General features: G+C 38.3%; 1 protein-coding gene across 1 annotated transcript; it reads left to right on the top strand.

Annotated features, from left to right (window-relative positions):
- The first annotated feature begins 13,207 nt into the window (after positions 1 to 13,207).
- YAE1 (YAE1 maturation factor of ABCE1) lies at positions 13,208 to 19,879 on the top strand. Its single transcript, XM_036406922.2, has 4 exons — positions 13,208 to 13,282; positions 14,125 to 14,427; positions 16,036 to 16,157; positions 16,609 to 19,879. The coding sequence occupies exons 2-4, from the start codon at positions 14,311 to 14,313 to the stop codon at positions 17,030 to 17,032; spliced, it is 663 nt and encodes a 220-aa protein (XP_036262815.1). The 5' UTR covers positions 13,208 to 13,282; positions 14,125 to 14,310; the 3' UTR covers positions 17,033 to 19,879.
- The last annotated feature ends 5,089 nt before the right edge of the window (positions 19,880 to 24,968 follow it).

Here is a 24,968-nt window from a genome sequence, read left to right as displayed (position 1 = left end):
ACCACTCCTGTTATTGAGCTAATAACAGTGCTGAATTCATATGCTTTTATTTCTTTTAATTTGAAGTGGAGCAAACAACTGCTTTCCTAAATCTCTCCAAGGATATCTTTAATAACATTGTTGTAGATTAGTGAGAAAGAACTTTACAATAGGGTTGTGTAATTCCTGAAAAGTATACATTGTTCCATATAAGAAAGCACAGAACATCAAATATAGTGCTTTTCACTAATGGCTATTGAAAGTTACTGCCTAAAGAGAACTGTGACAGTTTTTGTCTTCAAACTGAAAGAGGCCAGGAAAAAAAGAGTTTTAACAGGGTCAGGGATGCTGTAATTTATGTTTTCCACTGGGTCCCACAAAAAACAATGAATTTAAGTTGCCTTGGGCTGGTGAGGCATGGTGTTCAACCCAGCTGTGATTACAGCTTTGGTAGTGACTCTACAAAATGAAAATTTGTTCAGGAGAACTTGACCATATGGGGACAGAGGCAAAGTGTCAAAACAAAATAAAGAAATAGAAAAGGCATGATAAAATTTTTATCTGCTGAGGGACAGAAAGTTCACCAGTCCTTTTTTTCCCCTGTGATCTCCTTAAACATGTCACATTACTGGGGAAACTGCTTGGATGATACATTACATCCAAAATATTAACTTGAGTTAACACCAGTCACTAATATATATGGCTCTTTATAATGTACAGTACAGACACAACAGTCTTAATCAGGCATCAGAGCTGCTGCCCAACACTTTTGCTCTTTTTGTTGTGCATGGCAATTATCTGGTGTCTGTTTTCAGGGTTTCCAAATCTTCCAGTCTTTGTTTTGTCCTCCTCTTCTTCCTTTCATAGAACAATTTCTGATTCTTCTCAGGTACCCCTCAATACTTCCCAATGGTATAAACCATATCCTGACAGAGAAAATAGGAAGTTTATTTCAATCTACTCTGGGAAAGAAGTGGAGACTACAGTCAAGACTATTTATTATAGTGAGAGACTTCTAACCATGACAGCTATTAATATTGCCATTACCAAAGACAGATTGAATGATTGGATATCTTTCGCCATCAACTACATCTACGATCTTCTCTGGTTACTCTGGATTTAATTTGGCTTACCAGAAAACAATTTTCCTCTTCTAGTCTACACCAAGTAATTGGTGCCACAGCCCCCTTTTATTCATTGTTAAACTTTAACAAATTGCTATATATAGATATAACTAATTCTTGTTTGAATTGTGTCTTTTGAGACAATGGTCCATGGCCTCAAACTCAATTTACTTTAGCTTTCCTTCAGCATCTTTTCTTGAGACTTACAGATTCACAGTTGAAGAAAAATAATTCAGTTAGCTTTAAGACAGAAACAAAGGACTTTTTGAGCTAGTATTTTTGTCTTCCAGGTTTACTAAGGTTATTATTTGTTTTTATTCTCACTATATATATTTATGTAGCTGTGTTAATTATATTTTGGGTTGACTTTGCATGAAGGGCATATCTCTGATTATTAGCTGAATTTTGCAAGATTAACAGACCCAAGAATTTTTTCTGTCCGTTTCTACATCTGTACATGGAAGGATTATAATTTCTAGCAAGGTGTCCTTTTGCTGGAAATTTGTCAAAAGCTCTTCCAGTATCCTCTGTGGGAAGAATCTTTTTGAGGACATATGACCCAGCTTCTGATAATAAAGCTTCAGCCACTAAAGATTGAGAAGGACTACTCCATTATCTGAAATTACGAAAGATTTCTCATGGATTCCAAAATTTTTGTGTGTCTTTACTATTCCAGGAAGTGATTGGAAAAGGAAGGGGGAGGGGGTGGGATGGAAGGATCAGTATTGCCAGGGGAAACAATACTATAATGTCAGTGTCCCCTCCTGTAAATGAAGGGGTGAAATTTGGTTCTCATACAAGAAGCCACCTTGCTTCAACCAGTTCTCACCTCAACATTGAGGGCTGAGCCTTGGCTCAGTGGATCTAATACAAATCAGTCTTCTCTTCTGAGGTGGAGAGACTGAAAGTATTAGGCAGATATTGCTTCTTATACAGTTCCTGTATTATGCTTATAATCCAAAGTTAGGTACTTAGGGCATTTCTGTGTAAATGTCTCAGGCAATGAGATTTTAAAGACCTATGAAGAAGAAAAGAAGTCTTGCTACTAAAAAAGATCTTAGAAAAGGATCTACTTTAGCTTCTTTCCTAACTTTAAATCCCCAAATTCAACTCTAGGAACACACTAAGATACACATTTTGCTTGCAAATCTTATCCCTAGAGCCAAAATTCAGATCAGTTCAGGTTTTTCTCTTACACTACTATTTACAATCATAATGTGCTTTCTTTATGCTTAGCAATCAATTGTCTGTGATGTTTAATATTGCTCAGTTTCTTCTTTCACATCTTCATCATACAGACACTCAAATCTGAGACAAAAAAAGAAATTCCTAAGAAATACTATGACAAATGAAGACCATCTGGTAGGCATAAACATAAATGAGATGCAAACCAAAAATCTCATTAAACATTGAATCAATCCAGTACACATGCAAAGTCTCAAGACAACAGAATTATTTTGCAGTGAGTCATGCGTACCAGTGGGGTACTATGCAGAGTGTGATTAATTTTCACAGTCTAATGAATTTCCCCACAAAAAAAGAGTCGGTCCAAATTTATTTTGCAGTATCAGTCTTAAATTTCATTCATTTATTTACTCTAAAGTACATTTGTTGTGATTTTTATTAATGACACTATACTGGGAAATATGTTTCATAAGCCTAAACATATTCTCATTATTTTAGTTTCAGAATCTGAAAAGTTACTTGCTTTCTGTTACAGAGTGGGAAAATGCATACAGCAAGAAGACAGTAACATATTTAAGTTAAGGCTACTACTTCTGATCCAGCAAATTGGCCAATTGTCCAACATCAATTGTCCATAAAATTAGACAGAAGGTTCTTTTTGTTGCAGACATAAAATGCTACTGAACATTTTAACAGTTCACACCTTAACATTGAGGACTACCCTGTGTCCAGCATTTGGCTGGGGCACATGGGTTGAAATCCTGCATACTGAGTCAATTGTTCAGTCAATGTCAGCAAAGTTGCATCCAAGGCCCATGTCTCAGTACTATACCTTGCAGCTTGAAAACAGGGCAGGAGAGGTAGCAAAGGGATGGCTGGACTTTTTGCAAGTCTGCTAAGAGCCAGGGGAAGGGAGAACCTCATATGTAAATAAGGTTTAGCAACCAGCAGCTAATCTGTCAAATAAAGGGTTTATTCTCACTTTAAAGAATTTTTCTGACTTCCACTCCTGATATTCATTCAAATTATGGACCATCCACTGATCTTCCATTTTCTCTTAATCGGCATGAATAAAACTTTTCAAATCAAGAGTTTAAACCAAAGAAAGCCCATAAAATTCCCCTTACAGAAAAAACAAAACCAAAACCAAAACCAAAAACCACAAAAACAGGAACAAAACCAAAAACATAAACAAAACCAAAAACAAACCACCTCAGCAGAATGGATTTAATTTCAGGAGCATGCCAAATTACACAAAATTTTAAATTATTTATTGATATTTAATGAATGAGGGACACACACTATTACATAATTTAGTAGCAGAGTGTTCTTTTGCATGACTTTAGATTCTGTAGATAGTACCTCTACTTTTCTCCCCCCGCCGCCCCCCCCAAAATACTTAGGAAATGTCCACTGAACGGAGTAGAAACAGAACATCTATGAACTCCCTCATTTTTTGATTGGGTTCAGCTACTTTGAATCTACTAAGTTCTAGCCATATGGCAACATGGGATCCAAGCCCTCAGTGGTTCTTGAGACTGTCTTTCCTCTCAGCTAGTGGTAATGTGGGGGATTAGGCCTTTTCTAAGTTCTCAGCTACAGAAGTCACAATGAATGTTTCATCTTACAAATAGTTCTCTCACCATTCTCAATAGCATCTGTCAAAGCCACATCATATACATAGCACCTGCTGTGAAAACCTCCTAGCTTTTACCAGGTTTTTGATGCATTTTAGAAATGTGGTAAACTGTAAGTGTGGAATAAATTACCGGTTTCTTAGTGTTTATGCTAGAGTTCATAATTGTCTAATTCGACAATACCATCTCTACCTCAGCTGAGCTCTAAGGCTTTGTGGTCCTCACAATTACTATCTCATAAATATCAAGGAGCGCTAAAGAAGAGGATGTGTCCTGTGAACAGGAGAGAGATACAAAAATGCCAGGTTTAGGGGGTCCATTTTCCCACACAGTCTGCACTATGCTAAAAGGAGCATTCAGTTGTGTATTTACTATTAAAAATACCACCTGTACGACAGGAAAATATTACCACATCCTTCTCCTAACACTTTTCCCCATAAAATTGCATTTATCTGGTGGCTACATTCCATGTTCTGTGCCCTCCCATATAATTAATTGTATTCTCTACACATAATATTTGCTTTTATTTTCCCACGTGAAGCAAAATTTTTCCCAGTCTGCCCTCTTTCTCTCTTTATTTTATGCCACATCAGTTCTTCTGTACTAATTCCAAACACTCTTTGGTCCCCATTCTTATGGAAGGATCAATGGGTACCAGTGGCCCTTCATCACTTTCATTGTTTCCCAGTCTCTGGTTAGAGCTCATTGCATGATTCTTGCAAATGATGCATTACAGGAATTCTCATCCTTTAGTACTAAAATAAATAATTCATGTTCTTTATAAAAAGAGCATTTTTATTGCTGCTGATTAAAAAATATGCCAAAAATATATAGTCTGCAATATATTTTGCCCATCAATCATGCCATGAATTATTAAGAAATACTTGTATTAGGATGTCTCTGGAACTGGTTCTTTGGAGTCAGAGAGATAGATAAATATCCTTTTAACATAGAATCTTGGACTGGGAGATGTGGGAGGTGGTGTTGGTTCCTTGCTGTAGGTATTATGGAAAATACCAAAGAGCTAAAAAAAAAGAAAATATGCTTTTCTTGTAATTACAGGGTGATTTCTTCTTTCCCCTTCCTTTCAGAGAGGGAAGGCACTGCAGTTCAGTAATGAATTTGTTGTACACTGAATCCAGACTGAATCTCCAGGAGAGGGAGACAATGAATAGGCCAGTAGAAAGGATTGAATGCTGATGTCAATTAGACTGAAACCATGAAATAAATGAGGGGCTTCAGCAGTTGTTCTTCATAGCCACTTCAGTTTAGTATGCAACGGAATGCTTCTGTTTTATTGCAATAGTAAATTTCAGAGCCCGGAGAAAGAGAGAATATTGGCGTTTCAATCAGGGCAGCTTCACACACATGCAGCCCACTCAACTCAGTGTTGAAAGCTTTATGAAGGCGAGCCTGTAGGATGTCCAAGAGATTACTTACAAGATTCTAAAGGATGGATTTTTACAAAATCCTTATAACACTGCCTGGTGCCCTTGTTGAAGTGAATTTGAAATACACTCGTGAGCTCCTCAGAGTCTGCAGACAATACTCATAAGTATCAGTGTGTACATGCCTACCTACATTTAATACAACAAACAGACAAATGCTTGTTTCAAATACAGTGATAAGGTGTCAATATTTGAGATTTTTTTAAAAATCTATGGTGCTTGTAAGGGCTACTAATAATTTTCATTACCCCATCAATCAATCAGGAAGCGAGCTTTGTCTCTTGTTTTAGCTTCTGAAAGGAAGCTGGAAGCATTACACAGGAATATGGCAGTAGCAACCACAAACAAGACAAGGTTTTATGGTCTCAAGGAATCACAGACTACACCATCTTATGTCTTAATATATTCTGAGGACCTACTTGAGAAGCTAATATTGCATGAGGAGACAATGTAACCCTCAGCACTATATACTCATTCATGCTAGAAAAAAAAAGGAAACTATTCCACCTGTGCTAAAATGATTCTCAGAGGACATGAAGATTTTCCTTGGCCAAATTATTAAATAACGATCTCTTTAATAAACTGTAAATTACTTTGCCAAACATTGTGATAAAGGGTGCTCCTCAACAGAATCCGATAATAGACACACACAAAAAAATTTTAATTAGTTACTTAATTCAGAAAAATATTCCAAATGTGAAATTTTTATAGAGTCCTGGGAACAGGAGTGACAGTTAATTTAATTTTATACCATGTTTATAAATAACAAGAATGGACCTTGATATTAATATTCCGCAGAAAGGTAATATTTATAAACCTAACAACATACAATGTGATCCATTTGCAACTGCTACATCATCAAAATTATAGCAGAGTTCCCATTTTTCACCTGAGTTATGTATCTGAACAAAGCTTCTTCGAGAGATTGATGCCTGTAAGTGAGTTAGAAAGAGAAATTACTGGAATCTGGGTGAAGGAAGGAATAAAATTAAGTAACCCATTTTTATAGAGAGCTTTTTGTCATCTCTGAGCACAAATTGCCTCAAATCAGTTTCCCTTATATTTCATCTCCTGTAACTTGGAGTTCCTGACATGTTACAATGGAATTTGATTTCTTGCCTTCACAAGGTGCTGAATTCATTCTGGTTATTCTGGTTTTGCTTATGTAATTGCTGCATTATTTGTAAAATTGTTTAGTTGCAATTAGTCAGCTGATGCACTGAGTCAGTAGTAAAACACAATCCAATTTTGCAGATGTAACCTCATTTATTTCACAAAAAACAAGTATAGTTCATAACTCTTTTTTCTAGTTCTTTGAAGAACTTTGAAGCTCTTTATTGCTATTTAAAATATAAGCCAAGCCTGCATGGTGTGCCTCACTGAGCCACTCATTGCTGCTTTTGGATGAGCAAAAAAAGGCAGCTTCAGGCTTTGAACGTATCTCACGTTTACTCTAAAGTTGGGCCTGAGCTTGCAACATGAGCAATGACATTTCAGTGTTCTTAAAGAATTAGCAAGTCTTCCTCTGCAGAAGATTTGATCAGAAAGTTCACCTTCTCTGTGATTCTGCACACTGAGAACTGTGTTACCCTGAGTGTAAACCCACAGAAATCAGTAACTACCTCACTAGCCTCAAGATTTTTCTAGCCTCAACTAGATTTTCTCAGTTTAAGTCGGGGTGACAGAAACTGACTACAACAATTCAATGAAAAAAAAAAGTACCTAATGTTACTTGTTTACATGGCAGTTGATTGTTGGGTCAAATTAACTGCATTTGCTTGTTCCTGAGCAAGATACTGTGGCAAAGTTTGGGCAGGTAACTGCATGTAAATTTACATAGTTAAGTCCTGTGAAATAAATCTAGAGTAGATGTGAGAAACCTTGCTCAGTCTCTTCCAGATTAGCGAGTAATGCTCAAGACATGTCCATGGAACATTTCATCTTGTTTAAATGACAAAGACCTTGTCCATTTGGCTGCATGGCACCTGCACTTGCTCTTCAAGATAGCATCTTCCACTGACACCAATGGTAATTGTAAAAGAGGAGCACTGTACTCACAGATCTGAGAAAATAACCCATGGAAGTGATAAAATCCCATTCAAGGGAAGGCAGGAGAATAAATCCCTATTTAGCTACTATCTGAATGCTATCACCTTCAGGTAGTTGAGCATAACTCAGAGCCAGAAGCATACTTGCTCTTCCAGCACTGGTTAAGAGGATAGGACTAAGAATGGGAGAAGAAAAGGAGCTAAGAGAAAGGAAAGTCACTGCCCAATTGCCCTGCCAGGGATGGTGCAGTAATGTCAAACACGTCATTTTGCTGTGGCAGCAGTTTTAAGGTAAAAATGGACAAAAGGGGCATAAACATTTTTCCATGCCCAGCATTATACTGTTCTGGACAATTGTTTTTGTCTCAGCTAGCAGGGCCATCATCTGGGACCTTAGGTAGCCATTTACAGGTGACAATGGCTTTGCAAGAGACTGTAGCTCCCTGTAGAAGGGAGTCCCAAGAGGCCCAGCAATGCCAGCTCACTTTCTTCCTTAGCTGAGGTATAAGTTGCCCAGCAGCCTTTGTTCAAGCACAGTCAGCCAACCAATTATATGCTGCAGATATGGCATACATGCTGTTCTGGAATTGCTCACAATCCACATGTAACTCAAAAGTCACCATTTAACCACCCTTGTCATAACCTCAACCTTTCTGAAACTGTGCATTGCCACTGAAACAATTGTTTTCTCCTGGTTTCAGGTGCCAAGAAAATCAGTGCACTCCACAAGTTTTATGACTTCTAGCAGTTCTATTCACTTCAGACAATTGGATCAGCATTGTACAGCTGCTATTCCTGCAGTTTGTCAGCATTTGCCTGAGTTTATACAAGCGATAACAGAGAGAGCAAATTGTCTCTTTGCCAAAAGAAAAGAGCTGGCATTTCTCTCCTGTGGAAGAAATGAAGTGTGACAAAAATTCTGCGAAATTTGAATAGAGATGCAATTCGCTGGGGAAATCCATAAGCAGAATACAGCATTCTTCTTGGACCAATTTCATTTACAGTAAACATTTGCATATTATGATCAAGTATTATACAAACAAAAAAGGCAGCTCTGCATAAAAAAAAAATCTTACTTAAGGATATCTGAGTCAGAAAGCTTTGGAGTCCTGATTTATTATGATCCAAACCCAGTGAGACTCATCTCTAATATTACAATTTCAGTAGACACATGATTCAGTTACACAACTAAAATGTAGAACTTATTTCATTTTCTTGCCCTCACTGACATAACCTTTTTCTGTTCATGGGGAATTTCACACTGTAAAGAGCTCATTGTCAACAGATTGAAGACAATTAGGAATATTCCTTCCTTATTTCTCTGTTGTGTATTCTAAAAATAATAGTGTAGTCCCATACTACACTCTGTTCTGTCAACATTAATTTTGAGCTGTGATGTGTATACAGCTCATTTTTATCTCAGTTATACTATCTTTTTTGTAGTGTTAGAGTTGTTATCAAAACTCCAGAATTAAAATATGGGGTACTTCTAGGGACAACAAATTTTTCTTATTTGAGGAGCAAACTATGGAAAATGACAGAAGAGAATTGTTTTGGTGCTAATAAAGTGTACCTTTTGCTCTGCTTAGTATGCAGTAGTGCAGAGTACAGTTTTCCAGACTGCAAGCCCTGAGGACATTCAAAGAAGTCTGGGGAAAGCAGGGGAGACAAAAATACTCCTTTGCTTTGCCACTTCCACTTACAATTGAGCTTAAGCCCAGCTGCTGGCAGTTCATGAAATAGACAGGAAAGGTTTCTTTGTGAGGATCTGAAATGGTAATGATTCTGCAAATAAGAAAACTGTCCTGTTGTAATATTTAACTATCAAAATTCTGTTGCTTTGGTTATACTGGTGAAGTAAGAGGTAGAAAAAGTATCTTCTCCCTTGAAAATACTTGTGTAAGAAGTAATGGCAAAAGAGCTACTAAGACTCCTGTGGTGCTTGGAAGTGAATGTTAGACATTCACCTTTGATACATTCTTTTCCATATTCTTCCATTTTCTTCTCACATTAAATGTGACATTTTGACCCAAAGAGTTGTTGTTGCAATATTATTGTATACTATTGAAGAAGAGAGAAGTGATTTCACAAAAGCAGAGAAGTAATTCATATGTATTAGTTACCTTCATCAGAAGAGGGTGACAGGGATTCACTAGTAAATTGTATTAATACCCTGCATGAGAGGTATTACAGGAAAATACAGAAGTGTAGGTTTATTACCATGCCCTGGTAATACTCATTGATCCTAGAAGTTTATTTTAATCCTCTTCTTCAATTTAGGGGCATTATAGTCTCCTATGCTGTGAGCTGCAATATTTAAAACCTCATTAAGCCTATGACCTTGCATTTAACCTGTTTGCTCACTGTTTCATTCTCTGTGGTAGCAAAGTATGTGCTGTAGGTCACTGTATTATTATTGAAATTTAGCCAGCAGTGCACAACCCCATGAATGGAGAAAAGATGCACAGATCCAAGATCAGGACAGAGACAGAGACGTGAGTATGTCTTTCTTGATGCTGTTGTAGGCAGTCCTACCAATGCCCTCTTATGATATTAATGGAAAAGAGCCTAGAATTTGACTAGGCAGTAGAGACAGATACCTGGAAAAGACTACAGACCTGACCATAGAATATGTACACATTTTGGGAGAGACTTATGGTTTAAGGCTCTTCAGAAACATTGTGTAATGTTTGGTGACAATGCATATACCATGTTTATTAAATATTGACAGTTTCCATTCTCCTCACATTTTGATAGCTTGTTCTTTTTCATTATGTTTTATCTTGTTTACTATAGAAGACAAGTAAACATTTAAATGTTTAAATGATTTAAATGTTGGTGAAATTTATCCAAATACCATTTAAGAGCTGTGATTTCTTAAAAGAATTATATTACTCCCAAAGTTGGAGTCAATGAAACACGGCTCTGTCAGTCCATAAGCAGTACATACTGAAGAACAATTTACCGTGTAAATAGTCCTCTGCCCTGGGTCTTTTCACAAGGCTTTATTCAATTCTGCCAGAGACAACATCACACAGCAACAGAAGTTGCTGTAGAGAGAATGAAAGGAACCTGCCCCACAGAGTGGCCCATATACAAGTCCTGGCCAAGGTAATCAACTACCCTTCAAAAAAGCTTGAATTCTTGAGGCATCTGCATTATGACAAAATCTAATGGATGCTCCCACCCATTTCTGTTTGAGAGACAAAGCTGTATAATAATGATCTGAATAGGAGCAATGCTTTATCTGAAGTATTATATACAGTAAAAATGGCGCAAAGGTGCAAAGGTGCAAAAACCACCCTATGACAATATGCTAATATGGTTCACTTTTGGGGATCACTCGGGGCTGATTGCTTAATGGCAAACCATACTGCTAAGATGAAGCTGGCAGAATTCCTGTGTGATGATCTCCTGAAATCTCTTGTTACTACTAAGCTCTGACTGTGTACTGACCCCTCTAGAAGCTCTCCCATCACACTAGGAAAGCAGGAAGTAACTGCTGAGACATGCATGTTCATGTTCCAGAAGTACCTTTGGTACATCAGATACCCTAAGCCTAAAATTAGCCCAGTTTTAAACTTAGATATGGCACTGGCAAACCTTACAATGGGTCACAAGTCAACTACTTTGCTTTTCACAATTTCAGGCAACTTTATTGTGCAAAAATATCAGAACTGGCTTTTAGCCAGTGAAATATTGCTCTCCTGTTTTGATCTTCTGTTATATATCTTGACAGTGTCACCATAAAACACAGACACTGTCCCATTTAGAACACACATAAGTGTGGAAAACATCCACACCCCGAGATATCGCACCTCACCCTCAATCCCAGCACTCCTGTCCAGGCCACCATCAACATAGAATCAATTGTCTTCAAGTTGCAACTGTACTTCATATCCCAACAATGTTGCTCTATATATACAATGATTCACCTAATTACTCAACCACAACTAATAATAGAAAGATTTCTTTTTTTTTTTCCCTCACAATTATAAAGACTCATTCTTAAACATCTGTGTGGGATGATCAACTTTGTTAAATTTAAGACATTTAAACTGATAGTGTGAATATGGGAAACTCATAGCTTCCCTGAGCCATGACCTGTGTATCTTTTCCAGAAGAGCAAGAGGCTGCTTGCCTCTGATGAGACAGAGCAGAAGATGATAGGCAAAGGGTTAACCCAAGTTTAACAGTGCTGTTGCCAGATGAAGAATTGTTTCCACCTGGTGAATTTTTGCTAAGTGTCAATGTGACCAGTTAAAGTTTTTGTTGCCAGAAGGGATTTATAGATTTATAGTTATGTTGTACCCCCTCATGTGGTTATCAAGGGACAGCTAGAATTGGGACATCTGGGAGGGCTGGCTTGTCACTATGGCAACATCTGACCTTCAATCAGGATTTGAGGAAGAGATCTCTACCACTGGACAGTGAAGAAGGGGTTGATGGACAGAACTTTAGGAGGGGTTAAAGGGTTAAAAAGGAAAAAAACCTCCATTGTAAGGGGAGCTGAGCATATGGCGGAGAAAATATTTTGCTCCCAGTGCCATAACCTTTTTTCTTTATTCAGTCATCTGTTGTATTTTTGATAAGGTTTAATAAACCTTCCTAAACTATGAAAAGTGAGTAGCTATTTCTCACAGTGGGCCAGGAAATCAGCAATCATTGACATGTGTAGTAACTGCTGAGGAACAAATAGGCAGTTGTGGCCATCCAGAAGCACCGGTGTCATTTTGACACCTGACACACGAATTTCTAGACATATTTGGTTACTTGGCTACTCCTACCTCAGCATTCAACCATCAGCGAGCATCCAAGATGGGCCAGAAGCAGGAGGACATGCTATCTGCAGAGCAGAAGGGCTGAGGGAATGGGGCGCAGCGGCTGCACAGTTTGCAGCGCACGCTCGTGCATCTCCCTGCAGAGCTCAGACAGGCCCTGATGCTGTCCGTGCAGCATCCCAAGCCCAGCTGTAAGGAATGTCACCAGCCACCCCTGGGACAGGAAACGGGACACCCAACACGTGTAAGCGGCTGTGGGGAGTGTGGTCCCACGGGGAATTGGAGAATCGGGGAGTCGGCCTCTCGGATGTTCCGGCTGCCAGGGGCCCGCAGGGCACTCAGCGCACGGCGGCGTTTACTGAACAGTCTCTGGCAATTTGGACAAGCAGGCAGCTTGAATTCAAGCTTGATGTATTGTGTCTTCATGAAGATTAATCAGCTTTAAACTTATGCTCATAAGCCAAATGCAGCATGCACCAACGTTATTGTACTTATGTTTCATTTATGTCAACAGGATATTCCTGTTTTCTCTAGTCAAAGTCAGCAATGAAACACTTGACTCCTGCTGGCATCTTTCATATTAAAAAGGATTTCTCATTGTACTACCTGGGTCTTATACAGGATAGCTTAAGGGCATGCTTCACATAAAGTGCTTGACGATTCTGAAATTAACAAGGCAGATTTTTTTTTCTAAAGTCCACCGTTTATAACTGAAAAGACGATGAAACCTTCGTGCCCCGAGGAATGCGTTGACCTAGGGTTGTCCGGCGGTCACTGTGGAAGGCCGAGGCAGCCACATGCCGCTCCCTCCTGAGAACGCGGGAGGTGATGATGGAATAAGGGCATCCCGACTGCGGCAGCAGCTCCCGCCCCGTTGCCGCCCGGCGGCCCCGGGCAGGACCGGGGAGGGCAGGGCGGAGCCACTGGAGGGAGCTGCGCCCTCACTCAAGATGGCGCCTCCAGTGTCTCCGACGGGCTCTGACGTCATGGCTGTCGCTGCCCAATTACTTCCGCCGGCGTCCTTTTGCCCTTAGTGCAGATGGCCGAGCGCGGCGTGGGGTGCCGGCGGCTGCGCTGAGGGTCAGTGTGCGGGGCCGGGCTGGCGGCGGTGGCTGTGCGAGCAGCGCGGAACGGCGAGGCGAGGGGAGGCAGCGTCTGAGGCTGGGCGGGGCAGAAGGAAGGCTCCCCGGAGCGCGGCCTCTTCTGGCCAGCTGGGCACATGCGCGGCCGTGAAATGGCGGCCGGGCCCGGCCCTCCCTGCGGCCCGGGCCGGCTGTGGGGCTGGGCGATGCCCCGCTTGCTCACCGCAGGCTGCAGGACCCCAGCCGGTTGTGTCCCAGAGCCCTGGGTTCTCTGAGAGCCGCCGGTGTTTCCGCAAGGAAGTGTCGGTGTGTTCTAACAATTTAGAGGCAAATGAATTAGTTGTAGGACGCTTCTCAAAGTTTTCGTCATAGGGAAACATTAAATAACCCAAAAATTTCGCCTTTCCACTGCAGCAGCACTTGCTAATTCTTTATTCAAAATAGAAAGGACTGCTTCTGTTTTATAGGATAGTTAAGTATTTGGCATAATCAGAAAACTGTAAATCAAAGGTGAAAGTACTTCCCAGTTATTAACTGCAAATATTAACCTGCGTGCAGTAAATTGTGTACACAGTGCAAATACACAAAGTTGTGTGTATACATACAGCTTGTTTTAGGGCACCACGTGGCGGCTGTATGGGACTGTTTGTCAGCCGCTGTTGGAAGTAAGTCATAAGGTTGTTTCTGCCAGCTGTCCTTGTACTGGCAGTATTCATAAATGCTGCGTGGGCATCCATATGTGTGTCAGTGCCGTAAGATGCGGAGGAACTATCATAAGTTGCCCTAATATATCTCAGAAGTTACTTTACAAACTATGATCTGGCTTCCTTTTCTTGACAGATGCACCCCAATGGCACACAGCACCAAGTTCCCATGTACAGCTTGAATAATCAGCTCCATATCTGGCTTCTCTTCAGAGCTCACAGTTTTTTGCCAACTTCTAATCTGACACTTCACCAGAAGCACTTCTGAGAGTTTCTACGTGGTTTTTTACCACATAAACAGGGGCCATAGGGCACTGCTATTATGTCCTGGGTACAAGTAGCAGTCAGCCAATCCAGTGAGGATATATTTGATGAAGATGCAGATGAAATGTATCTACTACAGAAGGAATGGACCAGCACTATGAGAAAGAGATTGAAGGTATTTTTGTAAAAATTATTTAATATACTTTTTTGCATTTTAGATTTACTGACATTTAACTCAATATACATGTGAATGACTTAAAGGGAAAAGTAAAACTAGCTGCTTAAAAGTTATTGTGGTGTACTTTCTTCTGAATAGGAAAATATGGCAGAAATGTACATAAACACTACTTAGTAGTCACCAGAGGAAAGTACTGTTTTGCTTAAAGACATTGACTCCTTCTGCACAACCATGTGCATTTATAAAAGGCAGTGCTAAATTGCGATGCAAGCTACTTGCTTTGTACTTGTAGGTATACCCCTATTAAATGTAGGCCAACAGAGCTGAACAGTGCTAATAAATGTGAGACGTTTGGGGTTTTGAGTAGAGTTGCTTATCAGTCAGAATGTAAGATGTGTGACCCCACGTGCAACCACACTTGGGCGTTGTGGTCTGTGTAGATCTTTGGTTGATGTATTCTCCAAGTGAAATACCCATTTTCTGAAAGCTGCTTTCCACATCCGTTGCCTGTCTGCAGTTCTGCAGGGAACAAAGCAAGTTCATAAACAGATGAGTTTGACAGATAACTGTGTCATGCAGAGTGGGCCTCCTCTGCTCACAATTGAGAGCATTTGGCTGAAGAACATGGATGGAAACAGTTGTGTAGGCAGTTGATGAGGAATGGTATTACAGCAGACCCAGTGTAGTTTTCCTTCATCTGAGTTCCATGAAAAGACTGGTTTTCTTAAGGAACTGTTTAGTGTTCTTACAGAAATCCTTCTGGTATTTTTGAGTAGATACTGCAAAATCATGAGGTGTTATTGAAGTTAAGAGTTCTATGTTGGGCAAAATAAATTTTTGTGTTCCAGACCGCTTTTCTAGCAAGCCCACCATGAGCAAATAGGAGTTTTCACTTTTGTAGCTTGTAATTTTGATATGAAAAAAAGTTAGGAATTATTCTATTAATCTTGTAATGTTGTTATAATATAAAGAAAGTAATTTGCATTACGATCATTAGCTGTTTACTTAAAGAAAGCAGTCCCCGTGTTAAGTGTATTTATATATGACTCAGTCTATCACCAATCACCTTCTCTTTTTCTGGTATAACTCTTGAATGGAGTGAGGTCCAGCAAATAAAGGAGCAATGCTCAGCAGTTAATTTTGTGAAAATAAATGGATTCCATGTCGATGGATTACAGATAGAAGAGTACTTCTGCTAAAGGGGAAGATTGGCAGCCTGCATATCTTTTTAGATAGAAGTACCACATACACTTCTTTTTTCTAAGTCCATTTCTCACAAAGCAGTTGGTAATCATTAAAAGCAAACATGGGGTTTTTTTTTGATCTTTCAAAAAGAAGTTTCCCTCTTTTCTCACTTTCTGGGAATCCTTTTGGGAAAAGTAAAAAACTGCATCTTACAGGTCAGTAAATCATAGTATACTGCAACAAGCATGTTTTGGTTTGGCAGTGGGGGTGTAGCGGTGAAGGATGTTCAGATATAGAAGCTGTAACTTAAGAGATGTGATACTTGTTTAAACTTTTTTATTATTATTGTTATGTATTTGTTGGAGGTCCACTTTGTCATGTTGTGACATTGAGCAACCTTTTTCACTGCTTTTGTTACAGGAAGGCTATAGGGATGGAATTGAGGCTGGGAAAGAACTTGCACTCCAGACAGGCTTTAATGAAGGTTACAGACACGGTGCCGAGCTGATGATTACATGTGGCCAGTTCAAAGGAACCCTGAAGTAGGTTACAAACTCCTTAAGGTCAAGTATATGTGGAGAGTGTGTAACAGGGGAACACACATACAGGTTTTTGTTTGTTTAATTAAAACCCAAAACCAACCAACCAAAAAACAAAAAAAAAAAAAACCCAAAAAAAAACCACCCCACATTTTGAAACTGTCTGAAGTGAGCAACCTGAGAATTCCCACATCTTGAGAACAGGGAATGCCTACCTGGGTGTAGAAGTATAATTTCTAAAAATTCTCTTTCAGTTATTCTTCCAAAATTGTCTGAATCTATGTATTTAAGCTTAATATTTAGTTCTACTGCCTGAATTTTCCATAAATCGTGAATTATACATAAATGTATTTATGATGCATAGATATCTTGTCACATTGCTGTCTATCTACCTCCACCAAGCGGAGATCTACGTAGATAAGTATAATCACTTTTGTTGTTGTTCACTTTTCAGTGCTCTGTTATCCTGGTGTCATTTTAATGGACATGATTCTGCTCTAAGTATGATAAATAATCTTCTTGATATGGTTGGAAAGCATGAAGATGATGTGCTTAAGTATCTGAATTCTACTGAAGAACAGCCACATCTTGGACACATTTTAGACTCGGTTCAGGACATGGACCTTAATCACACAGCTGGGACAGAGTACAGGGAAGTTAAAGATGGAAAACACAATGACTGTGGCAGCTCCGGTGAAAACATTTGTAGAAATAATGGTGAGGTTGGTTCCTTGCAGTCTGAGTGCAGCAAGGCAAACCTCTGCACAGATCCTGAAAAGTCAACCCTTGCTTGGGTTAAAATGCAGACTGTTTGGTTAGTAGAGCAACTGGGCTTATCACTGGATGTACTCCATCATGTCCAGCAACTGGAACATTAGTTTTTCTGTCTCAGGGTACTTAAAACTATCACAGTGGATTTTGATTCTTAGTTTGTGGGCCATGTACAGGCTGATGCATCACTTTTGCTTTAGGAAAATCTAATTTGGATGCTTTATAGTAGAAGTCATTTTTGTAAATCCTCACCATGATTTTGGCTCTGGGCAAACCCTTCACTTTCAGCTTTAAAAGTAACATTCACAGAAAGGCACAGTGACTTTAAAGCTTTACAAAGAGTTGCTAAACATGTTTCTGTTTTGTGTCAGGAGGTCCCATTTCACCCTCATTTTTTTCTTGGCAGTAGCTTGGAAATGAGGCGGGTCCATTAAGTAGCCCCTCTAAATTGGTCCCCTGCAATATCAAAAGAATAACTGCTCAGTGCTCTGGAAATGGTCAGTGTTTTTGCAGAATAAGCTGCTGTTGATGATATGCTGTGTGCAAAATAGAACATGATATGCTGCTGATTCCTAGAGTGCTGTGACTCTCTAGTCACGTTTTGTCAAATTCTATGTGTTATCTTTTCTACCCATGATGCAATGCACTTTCATGGTTAAAAACTATTTTTCCCTCCTTGTATAGTTATATTTGTCACTTTTGCTGAAAACATACCATTTTCTTCAAATACAGAATTGCTGACAATTCATTGTTTTACTTTTAGACATCTACTCTTACCATGTCAGACCACACTAAACATGCTTCCAGTCTAATGAACATCCTTTTGTTATTTTTGTATTTATTTTGTCAGTCCATCTAGCCTAAACTCTTTCCCGCATTCCAATAATGTTTTTCTCAAACTCTTCAAGGAAGCCAAGCTTATTCACTACCTCTTAGAAACACATCAGCCACACATGCCTATTTCTGATCATTTTGTATTTCAGTAACTATTCTATATTTGACTTGCTTTCCCATTGCTTCCCTTCACTGTAGCTGTAAATTGCTCTGTTCAGGAAGTTTTTTCTTTGTAAATGCCTCTGTTTTACATTAATTAAACTGATTTATAGTAAGTTCCCAGCTTACTTGTTGGAAGTTTCCTGTAACTTGTTCATATTGGAGACAAAGGAAGTCCAGACCTAGGCAAAGTAAGATTTTGAACAGTAAACTGTAATTAAAAAAAAAAAAAAAAAGACACACAAAGCCATTTCATACTTAAAGGCAGAAAAAATCTAAGGCAAAAATTCCTTGTTTTTCAGAGCCTGAGTTTATACAACATTCTTACTAAAGACTCCATTACCCTGTTAGAGTTGACAGACTGTAATTTTGGTTTCCTTTCTGTACCTCTTCTTCTTTAGTGGTAAGCAGAACTGCAGTTCAGAGTCTTAGATTGAATGCATTTATGAAACAGTGGACAAAGGGGTATCTGCATTAATTGTGTATTTACAAAAATTGTTCAAGTAACTTTTTTCAATTTATTTAGCATAATATTGACAGGGATAAACATTACTTTTCTTCAAATGCCTGCATTGTGTTATAGACTGTATCATGTAAAACACAGATTTCTTCCAAATTCTGGTAGAATATGGTGCAGAAAGTGTTGGAATATATATATAATTTTCCTAACTAATTTTTAATTAGTTGTTTTAACTAATTGTAAGCAGTGCCCACTTTTAGCCAACACCAGTTAAGTTTCTTCACAGACCTACTTTGATCATTAAATCACTGAAACCTTGAGTTTGTTAAACCTAAGCCTGACTATCTTCAATGAACAAAGCAAAGGAATTTGAAGATTGGGCATCTGGGATCTTAAATTTATGGCCCTTCAAGGACATTAGAGTAACCAGAAGATATGGAGGAGATTAAGGCCTGGAAAGTTGGAGAAAAAGATAAAAGAAGGAATAAAGGATGTGGACCAGATTAGCATGAAGAGAAAGAAATAAATAACTAATAGGGGGTAGAATACTAATTCATGAAGAGAATTATGTAAATTAAACCAATGAACATTAATGTCTTAGTTCGCAAAAAATGCATAAATAAGCAAAAAAGTTTTGTATCAGGATCAGCATTGAAGCTGGAACTTTGTCAGGAACACATATCTCTTGACCAAGAATAAAGTAATGCCTTACCTTCTAACAATAAAAAACACAGTGTTAGAGGGAATCTTGTTTACCACTACGATTTTTTAGGCTTTCAGTAACAAGACAAAATAAAGGTTAATAGAACAGTGTTAGACTTTACAGATTTGGATGTTTTAAAATGCAGATTCAAGGGAATTACTTTCCCATATTTAAAAGTTTGCAAAGAGGAGATACCATTCACAAATTACTAAGTAGGCTTCATTTTTGTTTATAAAACGATCAGGTTTTTTGATTGTTACATCAGCTTCTGTACTAGCTATGGAATTACTTTCCTCCACAAGCTTTCAGTGCACAGTGAGGGGTTACTTTTTTTCCATGTTATCACCTACAGTTTCCGACTTGGCTGTAGAGAGATTTTCTTCTGTACTCTCTGTATCATTTGGCTTATCTTTCACTGCCCAGTCTTGCTGACTAGCACCAGAAGGGCTTTCTTTGAGACTGTCAGAATTTGTAGTTTGCTCCAGTTGTGGTCCAGGTTGTTCTGTGTCCATATCTTGTGTTTCACTGTCAGCTTTCACCTTGGCAGCGTTCCTGAAAACAGCTCTCATGACAACTGGGACTGACATGCAACTGAAGAAGGAAATGACACATTAGTCACAACTACAGACATTATACGATGTTCTTTAAAGTACTTCTGTTTTTTAAACTGTGGCTGACACCTGAATGAAAACCAGCATTAACTCCATTCTGGTTTTGTCTTGTACAACCTGGTGTTACTTTGTAACCATAATACAAACTACATGTGCTGTACCAGAAATATATGTTGACACACTGAAATTTAGTGCTGAGTCTTTGAAGTTAGGTGTGCACAGAAGCTTTGACTGAAATGTGGGAGGTCTTTCAGTCTGGTCAATCTGGTAAACAAAAAAAGTCATAAGGGTACTTCTAGTGAAAACCAAAACTAAGAATATTGAAATATATTAATTCTTCTTGAGTTTTGTAATTGTAACCTTCATATTTTGTGTAACACAGGTACAGAAGGTGTCTTTTCTAAAACACTGTCTATACTGGAGGAGTTTTTTTCCCACTCTTAACCTGGTTCCAAAAATAGTACTTTATTTAAATTCAGGTTCAAAATCCAACCTGCATTGGTTTTGTTGTCATCAAACAGATAATAGATGTGTACTAGCTTATGCCAAATCACTTAGTGCTCTTAGACTGTTCTGAATCAGTTTGTCTAGCCTATGTTCATGTATCACAACAACTCACTCTCTTGGAATTTGTTCAGAAAACAAGCCAGAGTCAGTGTTGTAGACATGCCATATATAACTCACTTTCTGAAGAGAAGCACTGATTGCTGTTAGGTAGATGTGTAAAAAGACCTTTCCATGCTATTCGAAGTTACACTAGTCATGAGACTGTCATCAGCTAGAGTCTTCAGAAATGCATCTTCATAAAAAGTAAAACTCTTTACTCAATAGTCTTTCCTTGCTTTCACATGCTTTCTACTAGAAATATTTCATCACTGTTAATGTTTAAAATTTTTGAAAGAGATACTTAAGACACTGAAATAACTTATTCCCATTATTGTATTACAGCATTTTACTAAAGTGAAGTTTTCCAGTTGCTGAGTTCATGGCATTATGAATGCACATGATATTTCCATTTGATGGACATCTCTTAGGAAATAAAAGTACTTACCGTTTCACAGCTCTTGCTATGAAGTCATCAGTAGAATTTAGAGTTGGATCTTGAGGATTTAAATGAAGGTGACATTGGACTTCTCTAGAGCTTATAACATCAATTACCACTAAGGAGGAACAGAACAAGAAAAATCTTTGGTTTGAAATACTTACAAACATCAAAAAACATCCTTTCATTTTGATGCTTGAAGAGATGTAAGACTGAAGACAGTGGAAAGAGGTTTGCAGCAATATATTTGCATGAGTTGCTTTCCCTTAATAGACTTAAATCAGAAATAGTGGAAATTACAATTTATTAATTAAATGCAGGCCAAGACAAAACAGGACTTTAATATTTGCATTTACTTTCTGTATTATTCTGAGTACAAAACACCTTCTAGTAAGCAGTTTATACATAAGTGCATGCACTTGGTGTTTTTCCTGGGCTGAACGCTGTTGAGTGGCCCTTAGACTGTTTGTAACTGAGAAACATAGTGCAAGAGCCTAGGTAGAACCAAGTCCCCTGTCAGCTCAGTAAAGAGGACAATAGCAATTATTCCATACATACCACAAGCTAAATTCTCTTTCACAGGATGAAGGAAAAAGACAGAAAAGCTGGTGTTCTTGTGTGGTACCACTTCAAAGTAAAGCAGTTCTGAATCATCTAAAAATAAAAATACTGTTTAGTGCTATCCACCACTGAAGCTGGGTTCTTTTTGGCTGAATTACATGCCAGAATTTTAAAAATACTGATACAATAGTCTAATTTTTCATGACTTTGACAACTTAATTTATGTACATAGAATGAGCATAGAATTTTTTTAAAAAATCAATACAGTGTTAAGAATTTTTTATCATTTACTGTACTCCACAAGTAATGACAGTTTTGGCAAGGGAGTAGTAAAATCTGTCAACACCCAATTTAGAAACTAGTTTGTCTCTAATACTGTGCCATCACTTCCAGCCACACAATTTACCTTCATTTATATGCTTCTCAGAGACACAGCTGCTAATAAGAGTGTTATATGCCACTTGATGTCGAAGAATCTCTATTACACCAGGCACACACTTTGGATGGCTAAATGGGATTTTACTGACCAAGGCTCCTACTAAAACTGATTTTTCTGAGCCCTTGTTTATGAAGTAACAGTGCTTTGGATGATCTGGAAGAGACTAAGCAACAAATAATGGTGATGTTTCAAGGACTGAAAACAGGAAAGTAAAGCTTGATGTTATCAGGGAATTGTACAATCTACAACAAAAATATTCTTGAAAGATACATTTCTAGCATGTCCATGGTACCTACGCATTTCTAGTAGAATCCTTAGTGGAAGCTAAATGAGATCCACTCTCCCTCCCAAATACATCCAAATTAGGCAAATACACCCAGAGCCAAGTGGTCAGGAGTTCAAGTGTCATCAGTTCTTCCAAATACTTTTCAGAGCCCTATAGGCTATAAAAATGTTAGTGACCAAAATAATAATATCAGTAATGCTGCTTGACAGTTGCTCAAACAGGATAGCAGTTTTGCTGGAAATCTCTTCTGGACATCAGATGTTGTTCCAACCTCCATCACTACTACTTTTTCTTTGGAGAGATATGTTTGGCTGGAATACCTCCTGATGATTCACTTGAAGATGAGAAGGAAATAGTAAGAAAAATTTACCACCTGTCCATGTTAACAGTGATTCTATGACAAAATTAGAAATTGAGTATGGTATTATCTACTTCAGGATGCCAAATGGAATGTCCCCTTAAGAACAGGGCAGGGCAGATAATGAGGAGGACCTACATTAACAAAGGCTAAAGAGCTTTTCCTTGTGTGTTCATGGATCAAACATATTTTCCCTACACCCATTTCAAGGTTAGAATGCAATTTAGTAATTCTAGAAATAAAATCTTAAAACTCAGAAGCAAAACCTCCCACCAAGTACAAATATTTTAGGGAATTGTTGAAAAGTTACAGAGCCTTTCATGTGCATCTAATAGAACTGAAAGATTAATTCCATCTTACAGAAGAAAAGAGCTATGCCAAACATTATTTTAGCATGGTGCAAATTTACTACTACCTTCTGTACCACCACCTCAAGGTCCAAGAACTAAGCAGGCAATGAGCTCTACGAACACTAGTAGTAGAACAGAAAAAAAGTACCCTCTTCTTTTGCTGCCATGAATTGCAAAATTAATGTTTCCTAGCAAATAAGAAAGTAGATCTTTGAAGCTTGTCGTGTAGTTGCCCTGTACATAAATCTGGCAGAACCATCTTAGCCGCAGCTTTCTGTTCTAAAACTTTACATCCAATGCAGCCTAAGCAACTGTATTTCAATAATGCAGTAATTAAAAGGAAAGCTTTCTTCAAACAACCTTGTCTCTAGATAGCAGTTGGCATCACTGTTGTAACACTTTATATTTTTCTTCCTGCTAGTCCCTTTAAGAGGAATCAATAGTCCCACTGTTATCTATTTAAGAAACCCCTTTTGTTAAAACAGTGTGACATGCAGCATGATAAAGATCTTCAAAAACCTAGGTAAGTATCTTCTTGGGACTTGCTCCTCACACTAGTCAACAAGTTTCTTTTTTTAAGGCATTAATGATAAAGTTCTGAGCAATTTTTAGAAGAGTAAATATTTGGGTTACACAGACAAATTAGCATGACTTCAGCAGCCAAGCACACAGTGTTTTATTAATGAGCATGAGAAGCTCACTTACATGAAAGGCTCTAATACTGCTTCGTAAATTGAGCTATTTCCTAAAGAGCACTTTTGTTGGGATTCTGGGAAACCTACATTGTTTGCTTATGGGAAAATGGTAATTCAGTATATATATCTTGCACAACAGCACAGTGTGTATCACATGCACTCTATACTTACCACAAAGAAACAATATTTATTTGTAGACAAGTCTTCACTGCATTTTTCTTTAAGAGTAGCCTGAACAATTAGCTCATACAGTGGAGCTAGTTTCAAGCCAGAAATCTGAATTCCTGAAACCAGGTCATTATTTTATTAGCAATTAGGTTAAGACAGTAGGTTATGAAAGCTACTATTAAAAACAAACCAAATATTTTGAAAAGACAAAAATACTGATTTGCTTTCTTATTCCCCTTTTTTGCTAGTGGGAATTTGAGGTAGAATGTTTAACTTTGCCTTTGTCACATCTTTCTTAGAATTTTTCTGTTTTGCACTGGTTGTTACACTTGGACTGGTAGAACAGAATATGTTCTGCCCAAGAAGCAAATTCTTCTTGCAACTTTAACATGGGGAAGCAAAAAGCAAATAAGCAATGCATACTCACAGAAGTACTTAGTGTTAAAAAACAATTTTAACATGCCTGTGAGCTTCTGTATCTCTTCAATACTGGATGAAGACATTGGAACAGGCTGATGAAACTTCAGAACAAAATGAGCTGGCAAATCCATGCTGAGTTCATCAGTCAGTTGCAAAAAAACAGGGTTGCTAGGAAAAAAATTGTCAGAATGAAAGGCTTTTTACAGAAATTGCCATAACAAGGACTCTAAATGCAAGGCCACTGTTAGGTCCCTATAAGTTTATTATGTTCCATACATTTTCTGACTTGAGAAGTGTTTTGCTTTATAAATGCAACTTTATTAGTTTAAAACATGGTTAATGTGAAAACTGACAGAAAGGAAAAGTGAGACACAGAAACTGAGTGGTGTTTTTTACAAATAATTTTGAAGTATTTTAGTTTGGAAAGTTACTTCAGCCTTCCCCTCCAGACAACACTGAGGTAGAGAGAGATGAGGTGTCAGTTCCCATAGTGGGATGACAAACTATTTTGTGTATTTTAGGTGTAATATCTTTCAGCATATGCTTTCTTTACTGTGAATCTATGAACGACTTGCTTGTTGAATACTAGGAAGTTCAGTAATACTGTTCCAGTGCCTCTTTCTGGCCTCAAATTTATGAATAAATTCATAGTTCAATGCAACTGACACAACACAATACCTTTGAAGTCCATTTGGGAAAACCGTAAAAGCCACAGATTATAGATGGTGTAGCTGTGGAGCACAAAGCCATAAATAAAACAGAACTTCTGTTTCAGCAGAGGCTAAATATAAGTTATGTGGAAGTCAGTGCCAGGGACTTGTAAATCCATTTCTGTATTGACAAGTGTCCAGAGCCTCACCTGTCCTCTCCAGCTTGAGGATCTATAATTAATGGAGAAAGAGGCAGTTTGTGGAGTGTATCTGTGCCTTCAACAGTTACAACTGTTTTTGTTCCACA

Source organism: Molothrus ater, chromosome 1, assembly GCF_012460135.2.
Source record: "Molothrus ater isolate BHLD 08-10-18 breed brown headed cowbird chromosome 1, BPBGC_Mater_1.1, whole genome shotgun sequence".
NCBI lineage: Eukaryota > Metazoa > Chordata > Aves > Passeriformes > Icteridae > Molothrus > Molothrus ater.
The sequence above is the reverse complement of the archived record's forward strand: the minus strand, read 5'-3'. Positions and strand labels throughout refer to the sequence as shown.

Excerpts from the sequence above, each read along its gene's own strand:
- YAE1 (XM_036406922.2), top strand. The coding sequence starts at position 14,311 with ATGTCCTGGGTACAAGTAGCAGTCAGCCAATCCAGTGAGGATATATTT. Across the intron at positions 14,428-16,035 it reads CTATGAGAAAGAGATTGAAG|GAAGGCTATAGGGATGGAAT; the intron begins GTATTTTTGTAA and ends CTTTTGTTACAG. Across the intron at positions 16,158-16,608 it reads CAGTTCAAAGGAACCCTGAA|TGCTCTGTTATCCTGGTGTC; the intron begins GTAGGTTACAAA and ends TTCACTTTTCAG.